This window comes from Apostichopus japonicus, chromosome 8 (genome assembly GCF_037975245.1).
Source record: "Apostichopus japonicus isolate 1M-3 chromosome 8, ASM3797524v1, whole genome shotgun sequence".
NCBI classification, from domain to species: Eukaryota; Metazoa; Echinodermata; class Holothuroidea; order Aspidochirotida; family Stichopodidae; genus Apostichopus; species Apostichopus japonicus.
Window position 1 is genome coordinate 34,928,583 of NC_092568.1, and position 21,336 is coordinate 34,949,918.

Genomic DNA, 21,336 nt, shown 5'->3' on the forward strand with positions numbered 1-21,336 from the left:
TGCTCAATCTGAATAAGAGTGAGAGTTTCAATCTGTCTGGCCCTTTGCTCCAAGAAAATGAATTCAGGACCCCAGTTTTCAAGGGACCTACATTTTAGAGTAAGAGCTTCAAACATGCCGTACGTACCTTAACAAAAAGTTTTTTTTTTTTGTGGCAGCTATATAATGTTTAGTGATTCGGATTTCCGTTGTTTTGATCCAGCCCTTCTTTATTAAAATGATAAAATGATTGCAATACTCCGAGGCTATAGTTGTACGCCTACGAAGCAACTGTAAAAGATAATCTTTAACCTTCTAGCTTCCAGGACGTCAAGCCATTACAATTTATGGACACCTACGCCGGTGACAATCGAATCCATTAGAGAAACTTCCAAATTTGCTTATCTTGATCAAGACATGTGGTGCCATCTACAATACTGTTTTATCACATCATTTTCCCGGCAAAAATGGTTGTTTTTCTTAATTTCTTTACATATTTTTACATATGCATAACCTTGAAGAGTAAAGTTTATTGCCCAACAAACTCTCCAGGATGCCAGTTTTATGAAGCATTTGTTTTAGGCTGCCTCAACAGCATGCAGATAGCATCAGAGAATTTTAAAAAATGTATGAGGGCCTGGAATTTCTTTCCTACCGGTGTACCAGATATCCTAGGAGATATTAAAGCCATCTGCTAACAATTTCTCTGTTGACAGTTTTCTCCCGCAGAGAAAAAATTATGTTCAAACTGTGTGAAACCTTTTGAAAAAAAACTGCTACAAAAATATGCAAAGTTTAGATCTGATGGATCACTCGGAGAGACTTGAAAATGAACTCGTCATCCTTGGACAGAGCATCATCTTTTCTTGATTTGTTCCTTTAATCAATTAACGTAACTTTTCTTCTGAACAAATATCCTGTTAGTTTTGGGCGGTCTGCCTTGAAAAGCAAACAGGAACTATAGACTACAATTTATACATTCATATATAATGTGAATACTTTGAGACTGAGCCAAACAGTCTGAATCTTGACCCACCAATGAAAAACTGACAATAATTTACCAAACACATTTACAAACGAGAGCATAATCATTTGTGCCCATCTATTGTGTCTTCCGCGGTGCGTATAAAAAAAAAAAAACTTAGAGAGTACTTTTAAATTCTACTTATATTTAAATTAAGTTACCTATCGTGTGTGGAGAAGGTCTGGTCCTTGATCGCCCTCTTTCTTGTGATCCCAGTATTCCTGGACGCCGCCCTCCTGACAGGCTTCTTTCTCTGCTCCTGTTACTGTTATCAAAATATCAATGTTATTATTATTATTTTACCAAATTTATATAGCGCTCTTTTCATGCTTAAGCATGTTCAAGAGCGCTTTACAATGACAACGAAATGACAAAACCCTTAAAATATGAATATGAAGAATAAAATTGACACAGCTTATATATTAATATAAAAATATATATATATATATATATATAAACGAAGGAATAATTTTAATATAGATTTACAGTGAAATTCCTAAAAAGAAAAAAGTGAGTTTTAAGTAAATTTAAGTAACAAAATGACAAAATCCCTTAAAATATGAATACGAAAAATAAAATGGACGCAGCTTGAATATTACTATAAAAATATATATGTGCTAATGAGTATGGGCTATTATGAGGTGTAAGTATTTATTTGGATGTAGGGGCATCGTATCGACACCGACGTACTGGTTGGGTGTGATTGATTACATTACATAACCATGTTCCATGGAATCTCTGGCCAGATTCACTCTGTAGCTACTGCAATGTGCCAGGTTCAACAAAATATTGTGAACTACTTCTGACACTGAAAGGTAAGGATTGCTTCAGCAGAGCAATGTCTGGCCAAAATGGTATCTGTAAAATCAGGCTGGAGAATTTACATCTGCTAGAATAGCATGATGACCCTATAAAGCTTAGTGTTAATGTTTGTTTGGTGGACACAGTAAATGACTCTTTTGGCAAACTGAAACACCCAAGTATTAAGGCAAGACCAAAAACTTAGTGTTAGTTTTGTTGTATTTGTATTATTGGACATCACAAAGACTTTATTTAATTTCTAAATTCATCCCAAGAAAATACGCAGGCATAGCCTAGGCTTGTAACACATTCATATCAGATGCTCGTAAGCCTAGCTCCATTAACACATAGAGATCTAAACATCAAGTGACATAATTGGAAGAGGTCATTGAACCACTTAGGGCAAAAGGCAGAACATACATAACTTGTAAGTAATAATGCACTATGTACTCAATACATAATGACCTGAAGCATGCCAGTTATTCCACGTCATATCATACAAATACTACAGGGTACCATGATACAGAGAAACAATCAATATGAATGTAAAATTAATGTAATCAATATAACATATATCTATAGACACATGGTTATCAACATATGTTGCATCAGGTGATATACAAGTACAGTATATTGTTACTTGGGTGTATTACTAAGGCTTCAAGATATGGCAATTAACTAGCTAAATGCCAGTGGATTTTACTGACGTTTGCCAGTAGAAATGGCAGTAGACATATAAAATCTAAAAACACTTGCAATGGTTAGTCGGGTAACATTCGTTAGTCAAAGAACATGCTTGATTCTGTACCTACCATATGCCTAGTAATTACTGCTTGTTATTAAAAAGCGGGCTTAGTTCCATACCTACCATCAGCCCAGCATTACTGCTTGTAATCAAACAACGGAATTGGTTCTGTGCCTACCATAAGCCCAGTATTACTGCTTGTTATCAAAGAATGGGCTTGATTCAGTACCTACTAGAAGCCCAGTAAGTACTGCTTGTTGTCAAAGAACTCGCTTGGTTCTGTGCCTTCCACAAGCCCAGTATTACTGCTTGTTATCAAAGAGGGGGCTTGGTACTGTGCCTACCATAAGCCCAGTATTACTGCATGTTATCAAGAGCAGGCTTGGTTCCATACTTACCATAAGCCCAGTAATTACTGCTTGCTATCAAGGACCGTGCTTAATTCCATACCTATCATAAGCCCAGTAATTACTGCTTGTTATCAGCAAGTACAATTAGACTGCATCCGTAAGCAGTACACTAACTGATCTATGTTCTAATTCAGGAGATTGTCTGTGAGAAGTTGATTTTAGCCAGCAGAGAGTTTAAGTACTTGTATTTCTTAATAGGTGGCTACAATTGTAAATTTCTAGGCCTGAATACATTGTATGGATGTATATTTTGTTATTTCTTCATATTACGATACAATATTGTAGTATATTAATATGTGAATCAGGTGAACAAGCAGCTGCTCTAATTATGGGTTTGTTAAATTCCAACTGTAAAACAGACAAGCACACTTACAACTTCAATTTGGCCTCCTGTTGTCTTCTTTTTTTCTCCTCAATGTAAGCCGTAGGGTCAAATCTTGGCTCTTTCATCCCTGTCAGAAAAAACAGAATCACCAATCATAAACTTGATAATTAACATATAAATGTTATCTATGCTGAACATACAGTCCTCCGAAATAACCAAATAACATGTTACTATGATACTATGATAATGTTGAAGCGAACAGAATCTTGGGAACAAGCCTATGAAAACCTCATTACAACAAAATTTTCTTTAACAAACCTGCAAAAATAAAGATGGAAAAAAGAAAACAAAATTGAAGTTATGGAGAGAATGATAGACATTATACACACTGCTGTCTAGGACTACATTAACTATGCATTATAATTTTCAATTTGAGCTATATAAATATATATAAAATTGGTTCTCCAGGATGCTTTCCAAAATAGGTTCAATGCAACAAAAAGAAATGCCTAAATGTGCTGCAAACCTGGAAGGCTAAAGAAGATGGTCATTAGCATGTCTTTACTGAGCCAGTGAACAATTAAACTTGCATCCATCTATTGTAGGGATGATTGAAAAATGCAATTTACGTTGAAAACTGCGTGGATAAGCATGGACTCTAGCTGGGCTGCTGTGTTTGAAAGACTGCATGGATTAGCATGGAGTCTAGCCTGGCTGCTATGTTTGCAAGACTGCATGGATAAGCATGGAATCTAGCTTGGTGGCTGTGTTTGAAAGACAGCATGGATAATCATGGAGTCTAGATTGGCTGCTGTGTTTGAAAGACTGCATAGATAAGCATGGAGTCTATAGCTTGTCTTCTGTGTTTGAAAGACTGCATGGATAAGCATGGAGTCTAGCTTGGCTGCAGTGTTTGAAAGACTGCATAGATAAGCATGGAGTCTAGCTTGGCTGCTGTGTTTGAAAGACTGCATGGATTAGCATGGAGTCTAGCTTGGCTGCTGTGTTTGAAAGACTGTACATTTTCCAGTTCATATAGAAAGCCTGCCTCTTTTTTGTAACTTGAAGATGTCAAATGAGGTTGGAATATCAGCAATAGTGTTTTTTAATATATTTATGATATATGGCAGCATATATATGTCAAAGCATCCAAACTCTACCAACAACCTTCAACATTCACTAATTTGATAACGAATTTGAAACAATGAAATAACATGAACAGATAGAGAAATCTTGAAAGCATTGGGCATTGCACAATTTTACCTTGACACTGCGAGATCTTATGAAACAACGGATGATGTTTTAAAGCAGCAAACAGTGAAATCAAAATAAATCTACTCCTGAAGGCCTCATACAAGAATAACTACCACGCAAACAGCAACATAACCACAACAATAACAAGTATTACATAAAAATTAACAAAAATTAAAAAATCTTTTTTTTATTTTTTTATAGCAAACCTGCTGGGGATGGAGTCCGACTCCTGCCGACTAAGGATGAAGCCGATGACCTTCGACCCTCCCTGGAGTGCGACCTTTCCCTGTTACGATTGGCAAAACCAGCACCTCCGACCCTAGATCTTTCACTTGAGCGATTCAGCACAGAGAGTGGTCTTCTGGAAGCTGACGGGGGGTTGTTTCTTTGCGGTTTCGGGAAATTTGGTGAACGGCTGGTACGCCTTGACAAGTTTCTGTTTATTTGATATAGATTAAGTACTAGCAGTAATCTTAGAGAGTGAACATCCAAGCTCGTACAGCTTAGTTAAAAATTCATTTAATTTTTAAGCAACAAAATTGGAATATGGTTTTGGCCATTTTGCATAGTAATTTGGAAGATATCATCAAATATCATTAATTACCTAAGACTACTAAAGGAAACGAGATGAAGTGGGATGCATCAGGCATTATTTTAGGACGCCCAAATTGTCTGATATCCACAGTCGCTATGCCACAAGAAAACACTACATTTCTTCACTGTGCAATGCGCAACAAGGACAGGTCTTGTAAACTTGAAATATATCATTAAAATATCATTGTTTAACTAAAACATGTGTATCATAATTTCCTATGATATACTTACACCACCTGACGACCCCCACCCACCGTCCCCCACCCCCCTTCTCACAAACCCATCCAGAATCCATTCCCAGCCAAACACCTGCTAAATGCATTTAACCTACGTAACTTACTGTAAACTACAACTACTGTAACTTATTTGATTACAATCTTTCACTACTCAATAGGATCCCCTTATGGCTTCAAACAAAGCATAGCTGAATGATCACATTTTGTTGTTCATGGGTTTTATATGAATTGACCAGTTTTGATCATCATTCAAAATTACTTTGTAAAGAAAGTTACAGATCTGCATCTTTGTACTGCAAACATGATTTTGGCCATTTTGCATAGTTCTATAAATGAATGCTATATATCCATCAATACCATTGTTTTCCTTCAAACAAATGAAAAAGGATGAAGTGGGTTGCATGAGGCGTCTAATTTTTAGGACGTCCAAAGTTCTCAGATATCCACAGTCGCTATGCCACAATTAAATTCTACATTTATTATCCCTGCATCGCAAAACAAGGACATGTCTAGAAAACTTTCCGCTTTCAGTAATCTGCACGGTTGCAAGAGTCATGAAGAGAACTGAGGCAGATTGACACCAGTAATGGTGATGTAATCATTCGTTTTCAGAGTTAAGTTCTCTTCTTTTTTGTTGACTAGTTAGTTCTTTTGTTTTTCTATCCTTAAGAACACTTTCCCTCTCCTTACCCTCTTTTTAAGACATTAAGCTCATTCATCAGGCTCTTCACCCTTGCTTTGAGATTTCTCTCACTGGCTCGGAGTTCCTCCAGCTGGAGGCAAAATTAATAAAAATAAAGACGAAGCATTTTAATACCAGAGAGAAGTTTCTGAGCTGTCATGCAATCCCCCTCTCCCCCCCATGTTTTATCTCCCTGAACAGGGCCTACATTCAATATGAAAATTAAGGAAGTTTATAAGCAACAAAAAAACCAATTCATTAAAATCAGATGCAAATATCATTTCTAGCTTATGGCAGTATTTCTTCTAAAATGACAGACTTAAATTTTTTCTTTTGAAATCAACTCAATGTGTGCAGTTTTTTTTTATGTATTTAATTTGTATTTCGGCTTAATGGTCTTCGGTGTATACACTAGTGAAGTAGTTTGCCCCTATTATTACAATCTATGATTTTAGGAGCAATTATTAGAATGAAAGGTTAACTTCCTTGTAATACTTCAACGTTGACATTCTTATAAAGTGCTTTTAGGCCCCCTTTCGTAACTGACACATACCAAAAGAAATGTTCATACTGTAGTACGGGCTATGATTGCTAAGACTTTGATGTATTAGATAGATGTAAGCCAAAGTAGTCATCGTAAATGGTCAGTGATCTGAGACCAAGAAAAATTTATAATACCAAACAAAACTAGTTAATGGCTCACCCCACACCAATCAACATTCATGTATTAATATCAATGCTACAATTGAACAATTATATATCAAAACAAAGCTCACAGAGTTTTCACTGTTCAAATCCAAACTCTACCTGAATTGTTCTATCCTACATTTTGACCCCACTGTGAATTATTTTTGTTTAAATCATGCTTGTATATGGCTTATAATAAACCGATTCTGATTCTTGATTAATAAATTAAATTGAAGGAAAAATCCATCAGCCACTCCTAGAAAATGACGAAATAGCAGCCAAAATAGCACTTGTGAAAGGAAATGAGATTATTTCAAAATAGTACATGAAGTTTACTTTTATCGATAAAAAGTGAGATTTCAAGATATAGCAGTATCTTCTATCCTTGATCAAGGTTAACAACACTTCATTACTTGAAATGACCTTTGACCCTCTACCAACCGGGGGAAAAACAACCAAGAACTGGATACGATCACCCCCATACTATGTATGAAGTTCGCACAAACAACAAACGGCTAGTTTACTGTCGTGCTTAAATGCGAAGGCCTCACCTATACACACGTCACCACAATAAGATTTCAAGAAGAAGTGTTTTACAATAAATAACTTGCCTCCTCCATCAACGTCTTATACTCTTGATTACGTTTGTTTGTCGACCTCTGGTTTTTGCTTTTCTCGTGCATCAGTTCCTCCTCCAGGTTTCGAACAACGCTCTTCAGAATACGGACCTCTTTCGCTGCGCTCCCTGACGAAGTGTTTTTCACTTCCCGTCTGTATCGCAGAAAATCGTCTTCTATCTCTTGCTTCTCTGTTAGCAAAGCATCATATCTGCAAGACAAAAACAGGACCTTATTTTAAACTATCAAGGGTCACTCATCACTACATTATATGGCCCCAAAGTTTAGCATGTTAACACTGCTTTGAAGCCATCAAAAGCCCTGATCATCCGAGTTACAGGTATTCCCAGAAATAGATGGGTGCTCAATTGGCATATTAATAGGCTCAATGATCAGGGGAAAGGGGGGGGGGATGAGGGAGATTTGAATTTGGCTGTCTAATGTTTGTTGAATTTTAATTTATCAAACTGTCCTTACATGTTACAGTACTTTCTACAATATCTGAGGCCACTAAAAAGATGACATTTAAACTGAAAATAAAACTGTGCTTTTAATTTATGAACTGAAAAGGTCAAATGTCATCCTGTCTATATGTCTGAAATATGTGATGAAAGATGCATTTATTGTTTCTGACTATTGCTTGATTTTAAAAAAGATTATTATAAACTATTTCTTCTATTTGCTAGGAATAAATTATGAATTTTCCAAAAGCAACACACATGAATCACATACAGTACAAGCTGATAGTAGCCTAAGTAATATTTGCAGACAGTAAAAGAGTGATACCATTAGGTTCGGATATTATGCAGATACCTTGACTGATCAGTGTTAAAGTCTCAATGTGTGTTTGCCAAATTTTAACATTGATTTTTCCAGCTTACTGCCCTTAAAGCTCAGTGAAAATGACACTGTTGGGCAGGTCCAAGCTATTTGCACTGTGACGTACGGGACATTTCAGAGACTTAAATGTGTCTAAAAGTTATAAAAAATCTATTTTCCAGAAACTTTTTCAGGTTTTCATATTTGATATTGCTGCTACTTTATTACAAACTCATGAAGATTTCCTACACTTGCTTTAATTAGGTCCCATCTTAATTAATGTACAGTGTGACATACGGGACCAGAGAATTTTGTGTTTTTTTAACTAAAGAGCAAAGCTGAAAACCCCTCTGAAATTAGGAGGGCAGTGATCAAGCCATTATCACTAGTGAATAGCCTAACCTTCCAAGGGCTAAGCTGTAACATATTAGAAAAAAAAATGAAGCCATACCAGTACAGTGATTACACAAATTAAAATTGTCCTGTGATGTACGGGACATGTGACGTACGGGACGATTTGTCCATATACAAATTGACTATGAAAACTCATATTTTCATTCCTGAATATACCATAACAAGCTGAATTCTACATAAAAACATTAATTTGGATATGCCAGAACAATGTCATTGGTAATTTAATGCCATATTTCCTTCTTTCTTGGATACGGAAAAAAGCAGTGACTGTACTTGTGAGATCATTCCACTACATAAAACATGGAATGCGTAAAGTATTAATCTACTCTACACATACATCAAATACTCATAACATCAATTCTAGCTTTGTTAGACCACAAATGATTCAAGATGCAAAGTTTTGGTGCAAAACTGTTTTGGTATATACTGTACAACACTGTATCATACTCCCCACTATTGTCCCTGAAGTTGAAATATGATCCATCCCATTCAAAACATACCAAAATGTCCACAGTAACGTCCGTGTAATATCCATCTATGAAACTAGTACAACAAAGAAAACTCTATGGACCTAATACTGGTTATTGAACAAACTCATGATTGTCCTCTGCAAAAATTGGGCGAGCCAAACTCTACACTTGTAATCAAAAATCTCAATGTCTACTACAGTATCTAAGTTCAGGACACAAGAACATTGTTGCACAGTCATGATAGTCACACTTCACAATAGGCCTACAAAATGTTGAAATGCAAACTCCACATTCTTGAAGTCATCCTTATTCAATGTCAATGTTGAAAAGCATTGTAGATGATTCTGTATCCCATGCAGGGATTATAAGTTGCAACTACCAGCTTTCAACAAAATAAATTTGTAAGCATTGGAAGGTTTCCAGTAGAGGTCTCCATTGGAGCCCATGCATGTTTATTAAACTTGTATAAATACAGGGTTTCCACCACACTATGTCCCGTATGTCACATTTTGTCCCGTACGTCACAGTTTTAAATTTGATAATTAGATTTGCAGTGAATATTATTTCAATTTTTTGGGGATGGATTTTGTTGAGCAATGTTCTTAATTAGAACTTTATAGAATATCACCAAAAAAAAAATTGTTCCTCCATATCAATACTTGAAAAAAAGTGCTGAAAATTGTGACGTACGGGACATCAGTATTTGGACACTAGCTAATTAGCATATTTAATTGATGAACCCCCAAACATAATATGTCAAAATTATTGGAAGGAAGGGTGTATCATGTCCCACATAACTTATATTCAATTAGTTCATATTGCTGGCAGGGAAATAGGATTCCAAATGTCCCGTACGTCACACTGCAATTTGAATTTATGCAAATTAGCCAGCTGTAATTGTTCGAATAGGCAAAAAAAAATTTAAAAATTATGAAAATCTGAAACTTCAATAATTCAGCTTTAACATGACACCACAATTAGGGTGCTCAGTAAAGTTTGAAATTTGGCTTCTTGGGATACAATAGCTTGGACCTGCCCTGTTCTATGCAATTTTCATATAATAATCATTGTTTTTATTTAGATATCTACAGTAGTTAAACATTTAAAAAAAAATTTTTAACAAGTCCGTAGATTCTACAAACTTCACTCAAAATTTGCAAGCCCCGCCCAACAGAACATGCGCCAATCAAATATCTCTGTTTTGTTTCCGACTGTTAGGCAAAGGTCTTACGAGTGGACGGTACGAGTATATAGGTTACATTTGTGTAGTGAACATGCTGATATGGGCGGTCGCAGTGATTTTACAGTAAATCTTTTTCACCTTAAGGGCAACAGAAAATGAATTTCTTTCTTCCGATTGCGACAGCTTTTCTCCATTAAACCCACCTGGTCAGAGTGCATTTAGAATAAGAAACATTGAATCTGCTTCGGAAGTTTTTTATCCGAAACTCATCAGCAAACACGTATTGAGCCTTTAACCAATTTATCATGTGTATATGTTCTTAATGTCTTCTGGCAGAAGTATGCAAGACTCAGTGCCTTTCTTTCTACTGACAAAAACACCAAATATGTCGGCAATTTGCCAGAAATAGCCCATATTCCAAGGCCTGGGGCCTGTTTCACTAAACTTGACTTACGCACACAGGACTTAGTGCTTTGTGAAACAGGCCCCGGGTCATGCTGAGTTCTTGTGACAATGCCATATACGCAATTTTACAAACATCAAATACAGAGAGCCACCCTTTTATGGGTAAAACTCATAAAAATGCATTACATATGTGGAAAGATCCTAGAAACTGTATAGATGAAACCAAGTTAAGGCCTCTCTTAATTAATGCAGAATATTTCTGGAAATTTTTTCCCCATAAACCACCATTACTTTATTGAAGAGGCATTTAACAGGTGTCCAAAATTGAGGAAACTTTGATATTTCCATAATGAGGATAAATTCTGAAAATATAAATATTCAATGTAATAAAAACTATATAAAATATATACATGTGGCTTGCTTTAATTTTGTGAGTTGTATTTCTTGCAAGCAAGGGTGAGTAGAAAGTGCCAAAATAAATATCAAAAACAACTTGAAAATCAATAATTCTCCTGATTATTTGACATCTACAGTATAATTCAGGGTGCAAACGTAGGCCATCTGCAAAAGGCTAAACAGTGTTAGAGCGATTCATCAACCTGTCATTTATATAGGTGAAGAGTGCCACCAATTTTTCTGACAATGTTCCATCAGTAGCATGTATGTGTGAAGACTTTTGCTCATCATTCTAAGGTTCTTGGCACCTCCTTTTTTACTTAAAAGTATAAGAACTCTAAAGATATATTTCATACACATTAATATCCAGAACTCTGACAGGTCTACTGTTTCATATTACAAAGCACTTACTGTATGTATACATTTATTAAGCAGCAAGCCATACTTTATCCAAACTGGATTATCCAGACTTATCCAGAAATGCTTAATCCCTGATGTATCTGGACAGCAGCTAATCCAATTATGTTTATATTAATGTTTATCTTATTAAGGCATGCATGCATCTACAGCTCCGACCCCCCCCCACCCCCTTCTCCCATCTGTAGATTTTTTTTGCCGAGGTTAATTAAAACTGCCCCTTTCAGCTGGAAATTATTTCTGATGTGTTTTACACATATCCCTCAAATTCGATGAATCACCAGGTATCTAGAACAAAGGGTATGATATTGATTTGTTAGAAATATGCCAGCGTATATACCAAGCCAAATGGTCATCTTGCTATACAAATGAAAAAGTGAACAGTGAACAGTGAGAGAACAACCAAAACAAATCTTTCTTACAAATGTGACTCTTTTTAGGGATTTTTTTTTTCTTGATACTTACTCTCTTTGCAGTTTCTGGAGTTCAGTGGATCGGAAATCGGACTGGATCTGGAGACCAAGAGATAATGTAACTTGTTATTATTCAAAATGGAGTCTGTGAACCAACTAATATGGTGGCACAACTTAACACTGTAACAGTGAGAAAACCTATGAAATTGTTCAAAAATACTATAGATATCTATGAAAAGAGGATGGTAGTACATCAACAATATAACTTAATTAATGTACCATAAATGTTAACCTTTGTCACTCTTTATCTCATTCTGTGAGGTTGATGCATCTAAATAATCTGTTTTGATCATTTTGAAATTTAAGTACAGAACGTCCATCTGTGAAATAAGTTGGAGACCAAGTTTAGCTAACAGAGTAATTAAGGAGGCTCCCAATCCCCAAAAACAAGACAATCAAGTAGTCAAACAGAGGCGTGTTGTAGCGGTTTAGAGTGTCGGCCTCATAATCAGTAGGTTAAAGGTCTAAATCCTCACAAGGAACCAGACTCTATAGACCTATTCAAGGTCCAAACCCTCACCAGGAACCAGACTCTATTGACCTTTTCAAATTCCAAACCCTCACCAGGAACCAGACTCTATTGACCTACAGTATTCAAGGTCCAAACCCTCACCAGGAACCAGACTCTATTGACCTTTTCAAATTCCAAACCCTCACCAGGAACCAGACTCTATTGACCTACAGTATTCAAGGTCCAAACCCTCACCAGGAACCAGACTCTATAGACCTATTCAAAGTTGCTGCTTTGCATTGTTGTTGAGCAGAGTTTCCCTTGAATTCGGTACATCTGATTTGCGAATTGGGAACTGGGGTTTGGTTCTGTTCTTAAAATGGTTTTGGAATAACCTAGTTCACTGCGACTACTCCTGACAAAAAGGGTGACATAACCTCCCGCGATATTTGAGAAAATGGTCAGATCGGAAAGAAAGGAGCAAGTTTCCACACATACGATGTTAATGAGTTATAGTAATCCCAAAGTAGCAAAGAGAATCATAACTAGAAGAGCTTTTAAATCATTGCACTGTACCGAGGTGATCTGACAGATCATGTTATCAACTCAATAAAACTCTAATTGTCTTAATGTCCATTTGAAGTCATTTCTTGATGCTTTTTAGTAATTTGCTAAAAAGCGTCTTGTGGGTTCAACTTCCTATCAAAGTCGTTTTGCACTCACTAATGTAACGAGATCTGCCGAATACTTAAGAGGGCACTTTTGCCTGCTTCATGGCCCAGTGCCATAATGAGGGGGAAAGAGAAGGGGTGATGGCAGAGAAGATAATGCCAACAAGAATTGAATGCTTTAGTACTGTACATAGAGACAAATTACCATGTCACATGTAGAGAATGCTCATAAAATAAGATTATAAAGTGAAATATTTTTGAACAGGTTTTGAAGGCAATCCAGGCATATAAAGCAGAGTTGCCTCACACATACTTGTACTTTTTTAGTGTTAGTTTTAGTTACACAATAGTACACAACAGTACACAATATTACACAATCGTGTACATTAGTACACAACAGTACAAAGCATTACACAGTAGTGTTAGTACACAATAGTTTTCCTATTACACAATAGTACACAGTAGTTTTAGTACACAAATAAATAAGTTTTGCAGAGTTACTGTACTGTTCAGGAAAAATCATCAAACTTCTGTGTTAAACAACTTTCTGTTACCCCTACTGTATGTCGGTCTCTCTGGAGACAATTTATCCCTGACAGGCAAAGGTGCATAACCAAAATAAAACTAAAGAGAAAAACCACAATTTTTACCCAAAAGTGAAAAACCAAAATATATACCGCAAATTGTCAAGATAATGTTTTTTTTTTCTTTTTTTTAGTTACTGTCAAAAAATGTTGACGTGAAATTTTTTTTCACAAGGTTTACCACAGTTGAAGAGAGCATAGCATTCTCTAGGGATTTCCTGAATAACCTACATATTAATCAACACCGTACTGCATACATACCACATTTCAACTACATGCAGTCATATATATCTGGATTAAAAGTAGCATTTCAACCAAATTCAATACAAATGATTCTAGAAAAACTCAATTTATTTCAAAGATCCATAGTTCTTCCAAATTATCATATCCAACTAACCAAATCATTTGTCAAAGATTCTCATTTCAATCAGACAGACACAAAAAACTCATCAAACAAACATTCAGCAATTTCAATTTATATCCTCGGATAATCTACAGTCAGGAACCTGGTTGGGGCAATGTTTGTTATTACCTGTATTTTTTATGTCATGCTTCAAAGCACTTGTACTGACAGTATCAGCAGTGCAAATAACATGTTTCTACATGATAAAGGTTTTGAACTGTTTCGTATTGGCTGCATGATTGTTCTGAAGATGGTATTAGCAGAGAATGTAGAGTGATACTAACTAGCAGTAGACAACTGTCCCAGTAGGCTGATTCAGTTTGGTTCTTCCCAAGTGTTAGGAAGCCAACTGAAACTCTTTTAAAATAAATCCCTATCCATGTGACAGTGGATGAATACAGGTTTACTCAAAGCCTTCTCTTTTTGCACCCATTCCTGCTCCGGAACCACCACTTAACGTCCCCAACCAACGTCACATATGACTTTACTGTACAGTACCTCCGCATCTGACCACTTTCTGAAATACTGATGGAGGTGAAGGCACCCCATTCATCATCCCTGCACCACAGCCATGGTGAACAAAATTGTTCCCGAAACCCTTAAAAGAACAGAACCAAGCCACGTTCCCAACCGCAGACCAGAAATATCATATCCACCAAACAGATGACACTCCAAAGCAGCAAATTTGAATAGATCAAGAGAAAATTGTTCCTGGTGAGGATTTGAACAGGTCTGTAACCTACTGATTGTGGGGCAGACGCTGTTACCATAACAACACACATTCACCTGTTAATGAAGAACCTCTCGTTATCAAATTTAAAGGATGTCTGTACATACAGAATTAATTCTGATACATTGTAAAAACCCAAGCTGTTACTGCAGTTAGTTTATATCGATACCAGTTTTTATTTTGGGTGAGAAAACCCAAACAAGAGAAGAAGTTAATCAGTCCAGATTTTGCTGGACGACTCAGTCTACCAGTCAAACTAAATATGTCAGCTGATAAGAGGTAAGACCAAGCTAACTTTATAGGAAAAGACACAACAACATTCCTGTTCTCAAAAACCACATTTTACATCCCAAATTACTACTTTGTCAACAACAATTGTAATCCACATTATGTTCTGTTGTTTGTATCAAGTTAAACGAACCTTGATTGGATTATCAGACCTTATAAGACAATAGGATTAACATGAACATATTAGGGGCAGGACAGTGGAGATGACTTCATCATTGATTTAAGCATTATAGAAACCTGACAGTTCTTCCCAAAAGGGAATATCTTGAAAACCAACTAGTTATAGAAACATTTCTATTTTTTCTTTGTTGTTGAAAGAGAAAGGAGAGCACAGAAAGTGAGCAAGCTAACAAAACGTCAAAGATGAGACATCCAGATTTTGCCAATGAGGAACAACATGTCACTTACAAGTACTGTAGCTTTGACATTATTTCATCAGAGATAATCACCATCGACAGCACAAAGCAAGTAACTAGAAAACAGTTGAACGCTGTGTGTAAACATTGTGCAGCATAACCCCACCCCCCCCCCCCATATATGCCTTATACATATATTTACATATGCCCACACAATCTTCAAGACTGCACAATTTACTGACTCACCTGAATTTTTAATCTCTTAATCTCCAGTTTTAAGTCTCTGATGGTATCCTGCAGGGCGACAGGGTCTGGCTTACCTTGGTAAGGTAGTGGCAGAGGATAGTGAATCCTGAAAACAGATAATTAATGACAATTTTGAAACTTAAGTATCCTTCATTAATTTTTTGGGGGTATTATTTATTAGTTTATTTTATTAATGAACAAATCATTGATAAATACAGACAGAAATCAAATGCTGATTGATAGTGGAAAATTTAACTCTACTGTATCAGTACAATAATTATATTGTTATAGTTCAGAGCATTAATTCAATTCATTTCAATTCAAATTTATTTTTCATATGCTCCACAGTAATGCATGACGTAATGATAAGAAACTGGTATAGTTTCACATATGATGGGCACTAGAAAAAACGAGAATGTTTATCGAAGTTCATGACCATGAGAAAAAGGCTAACCACAACATAACGAGAACAAATAAAAATACAGCTGCAACAAGAAGAAAATATCGATGTCACAGAAGGGTTAAATACAGATTAATTAAGTGTTGTTTTAATTTTTGCTTAAAAGAACGAAGACTTTGACAAGATTTAAGTACACATGTTATGTCTTGCCAGATTTTACACAAATGGTAAATTTATCAGGAAATTTGCCATGTTGGGTGTTATGTCCGGTCAACAAATGCACTTTCCGATGGCAAAAGAGAATTACTCAATCTTCCTTTGGACATTTACCTTCAATCATAGATGACTTCTTCTTAGTTTACAGCTAATTTGTAGCAGGTTTCAATCTAGTCTCTTCACTGAGTTTTTTTTCTTTCACTTATTTTCTCCATTTTATGTTTCAATCATCTTTTCGGTATCGACTTTTCATGTGTCTCTTGAAATTTCACATAGTGACACTATCTACCTACAGCTGTGGCCCACCCCCTCCCCCCCCCCCCACCCTGCCTGTCTCCTCCAACTTCCCCCATGCCCAGCCTGTCTGTTTCAGTGAATTGAAGAAGGATAAATTACCTAAATTGTGTTGGTGTATAAAACATATTTACCTGTCAAACTCCACAGTGTAAGTAACAATGAGGTATCGCTTGGTATTCAGAGCTGCCTTCTGAGCTCCAGGAATACTTCTTGTTCCTAGTCCTCCTTTCCTGGTTCTTAGAGTTTCTAAGTCTGCATAAGTCAACAGGTCAAGGGTCACAGATTCACTAGCCTAGTGAAAAGCATGGAGAAATTATTTGGCATGTTTAACATGATAGAAATGATGCCAGATATAACAAAGATCGTTCGTAGTGTGCTGTTCTTACTTTTAGAAGATTGACAAATCCCCCTGTCCACCCTCCTCCTAATATACTATCATATTAAGATATCGCTTTAAGCATCTATGATAAAATTTTATCATATTAAGATATTGCTATAAGCATATGAAGAATATATTATCATATTAAGATATCTTCAAAAGCATAGGGAATATATTAACATATTAAGATATCACGATGAGTACTGTATCTATTGCAATTTATTATCATATTAAGATATCACTATAAGCATCTCCTACCCCTTCCCCATTTTAATTTCAAACATGTCTTGGGGGTTCCTCTGTAAAGTAGTCACCATATCCATACCTGTGCCAAAGCTGATTCCAACATACTGATGAAGATGCTGAACTGTTTGAAGTTTCCAGTCTTTCGGGTCAGGTCTTCAATATCTGTCAGAAAGTAGTCCCAGGTAAATATCCAGATCGGCAAAAGAAATACGGAACGTAACGAAAGCAAATCGTTTCATGTGAAAGAAATTGAATTTTGCCGATAAAACTAATTTCTGTACTTTCTGATCATCAAGCTACAATGTCAAAACCAAAAGGGAAGGTGATTGAAAGGAAAGGAAGGTTTAATGTTCCTTTACACTTATGACTTATGACACATGATGACTTGGAAAAACTGAAATATGACTCAAGTAACACATGCTTGCATTTATCAATACAATTTCAGTAACATCTTTAGATGACTTTGGTTTAAAATGCTGAATCTAAAGTGTTGGACTTACTTGACATGACTTAATACAGTTGGCATTGATTTCCATGCTGTTTGCATTCACCCTCAAAAAATTGAAATGTCATAACGAGTGGAAAAGAAAATATTTTACCTTCTAGTAGCACCATGACCACGCAATTGTTTAATTGACAAAAGATAACCTCTAGTAAACATATTATTAGAACCCTGATACTTTTTACTGTACATGAACTAAGATTTTCCTTAATAATCTGGTTGGGCAGGGGGGGGGGGGGGGGGGGGGAAGGGGTGTTCATCACACAAACTTTTTCACAGAAGTTAAAGATGATAGATGGGTTTGCTCTTTCTTTAAGTAAAATCTAAAACGCATTCATATGACACAATTTGCTTACAGGATGGATCAAAGGTGCCTCTCCATTGGTCAGCAGTCAATTTATCCTCAACTTCTATTGTGACAGACTCGTCTGAGAACCATGCACTCACAACATATTCTACTCCTCTGAATATGCAGGAGGCACTCCTCACTGCCGAATCTAACTTCTCTGTTGCCATCACTCATAAACACAGGAGGCCCCTAGGTAACAATGAATGAGAAATATTATATCAGTCACATACTTGTAAACTGTAGAGTACATTACTGGTCACAGTTATCATGGAAGCTACTGTACATATTCTTCATTATATGTCAGAATATACTTAACAGGATTTTGTTTTATCTCTCTGTGCTGGGAGCTGGGAGTTTCAGTCTTTCAGCTAAATTGTATAGAAATTTCAAATGCAACTTAGTTACATGTCAAGCATTTATCAAAATATGGTTAAACAGAGCAATTTCTATTGTAATTTACCTAATACAAGCTGGATGCATTAACCACTTCCCTACACTATCAGATATTGTTTCACAAAAATTGTTGTAAATATTTGGCTTGTTACATTAAAATTAAATTTTGGAATAATGATACAACAAAATGTCTCAAGAGAATGTGTCACTTCTCAATAACACAATTAAACGGAACTACTGTACACTACCACATTTTATCAAACAGAGGTGCCTGGTCAAGCCTACCTGCAATCATTGTAGAAACCTTTCATTTCTATTAACTGTTGTGGCTAGTTATACGTGTGCCATTTTTGAGAAAATGTGTAATTTGAACTAAAATGTTAAAATCAAACAAAGTGGGGTTGTTTCTGTATATATGATGCACTACTTACTGTATACTTTGTGAACGGTTTGGAACTTTTAGTGAACAGAAATAGTAGCGACGGCACAAGAATCAAGGTACCGCAGCATTTTGTGTCAACGATCTCAAGTGTTTTTTATTGCATGAAAGGCAAAACCTGTCAAAACCAATGGATATCAATTGGCATTTTATGGCTGTACCTGTTTGACAACTATTTATACCTGCTAAGCATATGTTAAATTCTGCATTACAAGTAACCAAATGTTACACTCCAGTGGCACCCAATTTCAAGGAAATGCCAATGAGCAATGCTCCATTTCTCATAGTTGGCCCCATGATTCTTACTTCTGAAGACCTTTTATCCACTGTAAAGATACTGTCTGTTGCTGTGCCAAAGCTTGTCCCGATTAATATGAATGAGGCTAGGTGTAGGGACCTGTGGTTAAGCTAATAGCAAAACGTAACATTAGACTACGAATGTCCACTCGTAATACACACTGCAACATTTGCTACTTAGGCCCAGGGGCTATTCTGAAGTCCTATGCTATAGCCTGCACTATCTACAGTACAGGCAGTGGGCCTATAATACTAGAGGCTAGTACTCAAATACTGTACATAACTGCATAAAATTAAGCTAGTTGAATCTCCTTGCGAGTGTACCCTAGGCATAGGCAACTGTAGGATTGGAATAGTGTAGGCTCAGGCAACAGTAAACATAGCAGTGTGCTCACAATAAAATAACAATTAACATTAACGTTACTGTCTGTATTACTAGTGTTACCAAAGCATAGCCTAAGTTAGGCCTAACTAGGTTAGTTAACGTTAGGCCTTGTCGATCGCCTAGGCTAGTAACAATCAGTATTGATCTAGGGGCGTGGGCTGGAATGAATATTAAGTTGTCATCAGGAATTACACAATTTAATAAAGCGTACTTTAAAACGTCCTTCACTGTCTTTGATTCCGTAACTTTCACAGAGCTATATTGTAGTTTATTGTTAGCGCCCTTCAGTTTGAAGAATTAATCAGACTTGTTTCAAGTCGTTTTGGGTGTATAGTTGTAAAATATTCACCACACCTTTGTAATTGTCATGTTACTCCTAAATCATAACCAAGTCAAGAGTCGGATATGTCCAACTCTATGGTCAAGCCAGACCAAACACAATTCCATTTAAGCATTTCTCCGTCAATATTTTACTTTATGTTATTTTGAAAAAAAAGATTACTAACAAGATTTAAGTCCTATAAAATGTATACCTTTCTGCTGTAAGTCCTACAGTGACAAATGATAGCATTCCCAGCTAGTACACAACCGAGATTTCTTAATCTCCCCATTTTCAAGTTGTCATTTAGAGCAATGAAGAATCATATCGCAACCCTTCAGGCGGAACTTGCGCTAATGCGTCATCGTATTTCCCACTTGCCGACTCAAGTAGGCAATTAAGCCGAAAGAGGATCGCTGTTTTACGGACAAATTCTTTACAACTAGGAAACAACTGTTATGTGAGTTTCTTGCCGTTTCACCTTTGAGATCAAAACGAAGTTATATCATATTAGTAGTATTGATTTCATGCTAACATTGATAAGTTTAAGTTACCGCTTATTTTCATATTTAACCAAATAACCTCATGATAACAGGATTCCTTCAATTCATTTTCCCGTTTAGTTTTGTGCACGCCCGGCATTAAATATGGAGGTTTAAAGCCCCAAACTTGTATTAATTACTTTACAGCCATATACACTACAGGCACACGGACCGTGATGAGTCTAGTATCTGAGCCTGATTGCAACAACTATTGTAATCATTGACTGCAGGAATTCTTGTTTGTTGTTCATGGCTCAAATCTCGTTAATTTAGTACTTAAGTATTCGCATGCAGATACAGCTATGATCGACATGCTAGTATAGGAACCAGCATAACAAGGCAGAAGAACATTACAGAAAAAAAAATATCTCAAGGATTTAGGAAATATGTTAATACAAATTTAATAAAGAGACAGTGGCGTAGGAAGGTACATTTGAGTGGGGGGGGGCTGAAGATTGATGGCCGGCCTGGGGAGGGGTCTAAGGGGAGGGGTGTCCCCCTCCCCTTTGGAATTTTTTTGCATTTCCAGGTGGCCTCAGATACAATTTGGTGCAATATAGCACAACCAAACTCCCACTCCATTTTGTAAAGAATTTTGCATTTTCACCTGCCCTTAAATGCAATTTGGTGCTCCAAATGAGATTTTTTTCTCATTTGGAAATGAAAAAGGGGTTTTCTGACTTGCGGAGGGGGGGGGGCGGAATGATACTTCCGGCCCCCATATTTTTCACTGGGGGGATGGCGCCCCCCAGCCCCCCTGTTCCTACGCCCTTGTAAAGAGATAAACATGTTGGTGGGGCAGTATATACTTAATTCCACTATGCAGTTATAACGATTGAAGCATATTTGTCGCGTGATTCTTTTTTTACTTTGTCCGTAGACAAAGTTCCCGACATTTCATAGACAATTGTA

At 36.5% G+C, this 21,336-nt stretch overlaps 1 protein-coding gene across 2 annotated transcripts in view; it reads right to left on the minus strand.

Annotated features, from left to right (window-relative positions):
- The window catches only part of LOC139971749 (centrosomal protein CCDC61-like), a 27,339-nt gene extending 7,438 nt beyond the window's left edge, over positions 1-19,901 (minus strand). Inside the window, exons 1-11 of one of the 2 annotated variants that reach the window (XM_071978471.1) lie at positions 19,775-19,901; positions 18,057-18,238; positions 17,278-17,360; positions 16,705-16,865; positions 15,661-15,766; positions 11,924-11,970; positions 7,349-7,565; positions 6,059-6,141; positions 4,745-4,974; positions 3,333-3,411; positions 1,165-1,268 (exon numbers count right to left, since the gene is read on the minus strand). In XM_071978471.1, the coding sequence (XP_071834572.1) occupies positions 1,165-1,268; positions 3,333-3,411; positions 4,745-4,974; positions 6,059-6,141; positions 7,349-7,565; positions 11,924-11,970; positions 15,661-15,766; positions 16,705-16,865; positions 17,278-17,360; positions 18,057-18,216 (1,270 nt within the window). In that variant the 5' untranslated portion in view covers positions 18,217-18,238; positions 19,775-19,901. Of the gene's footprint in view, positions 1-1,164; positions 1,269-3,332; positions 3,412-4,744; positions 4,975-6,058; positions 6,142-7,348; positions 7,566-11,923; positions 11,971-15,660; positions 15,767-16,704; positions 16,866-17,277; positions 17,361-18,056; positions 18,239-19,755 lie in introns of both variants that reach the window. The other variant, XM_071978472.1, reaches the window with a different exon arrangement.
- Positions 19,902-21,336: the final 1,435 nt, after the last annotated feature.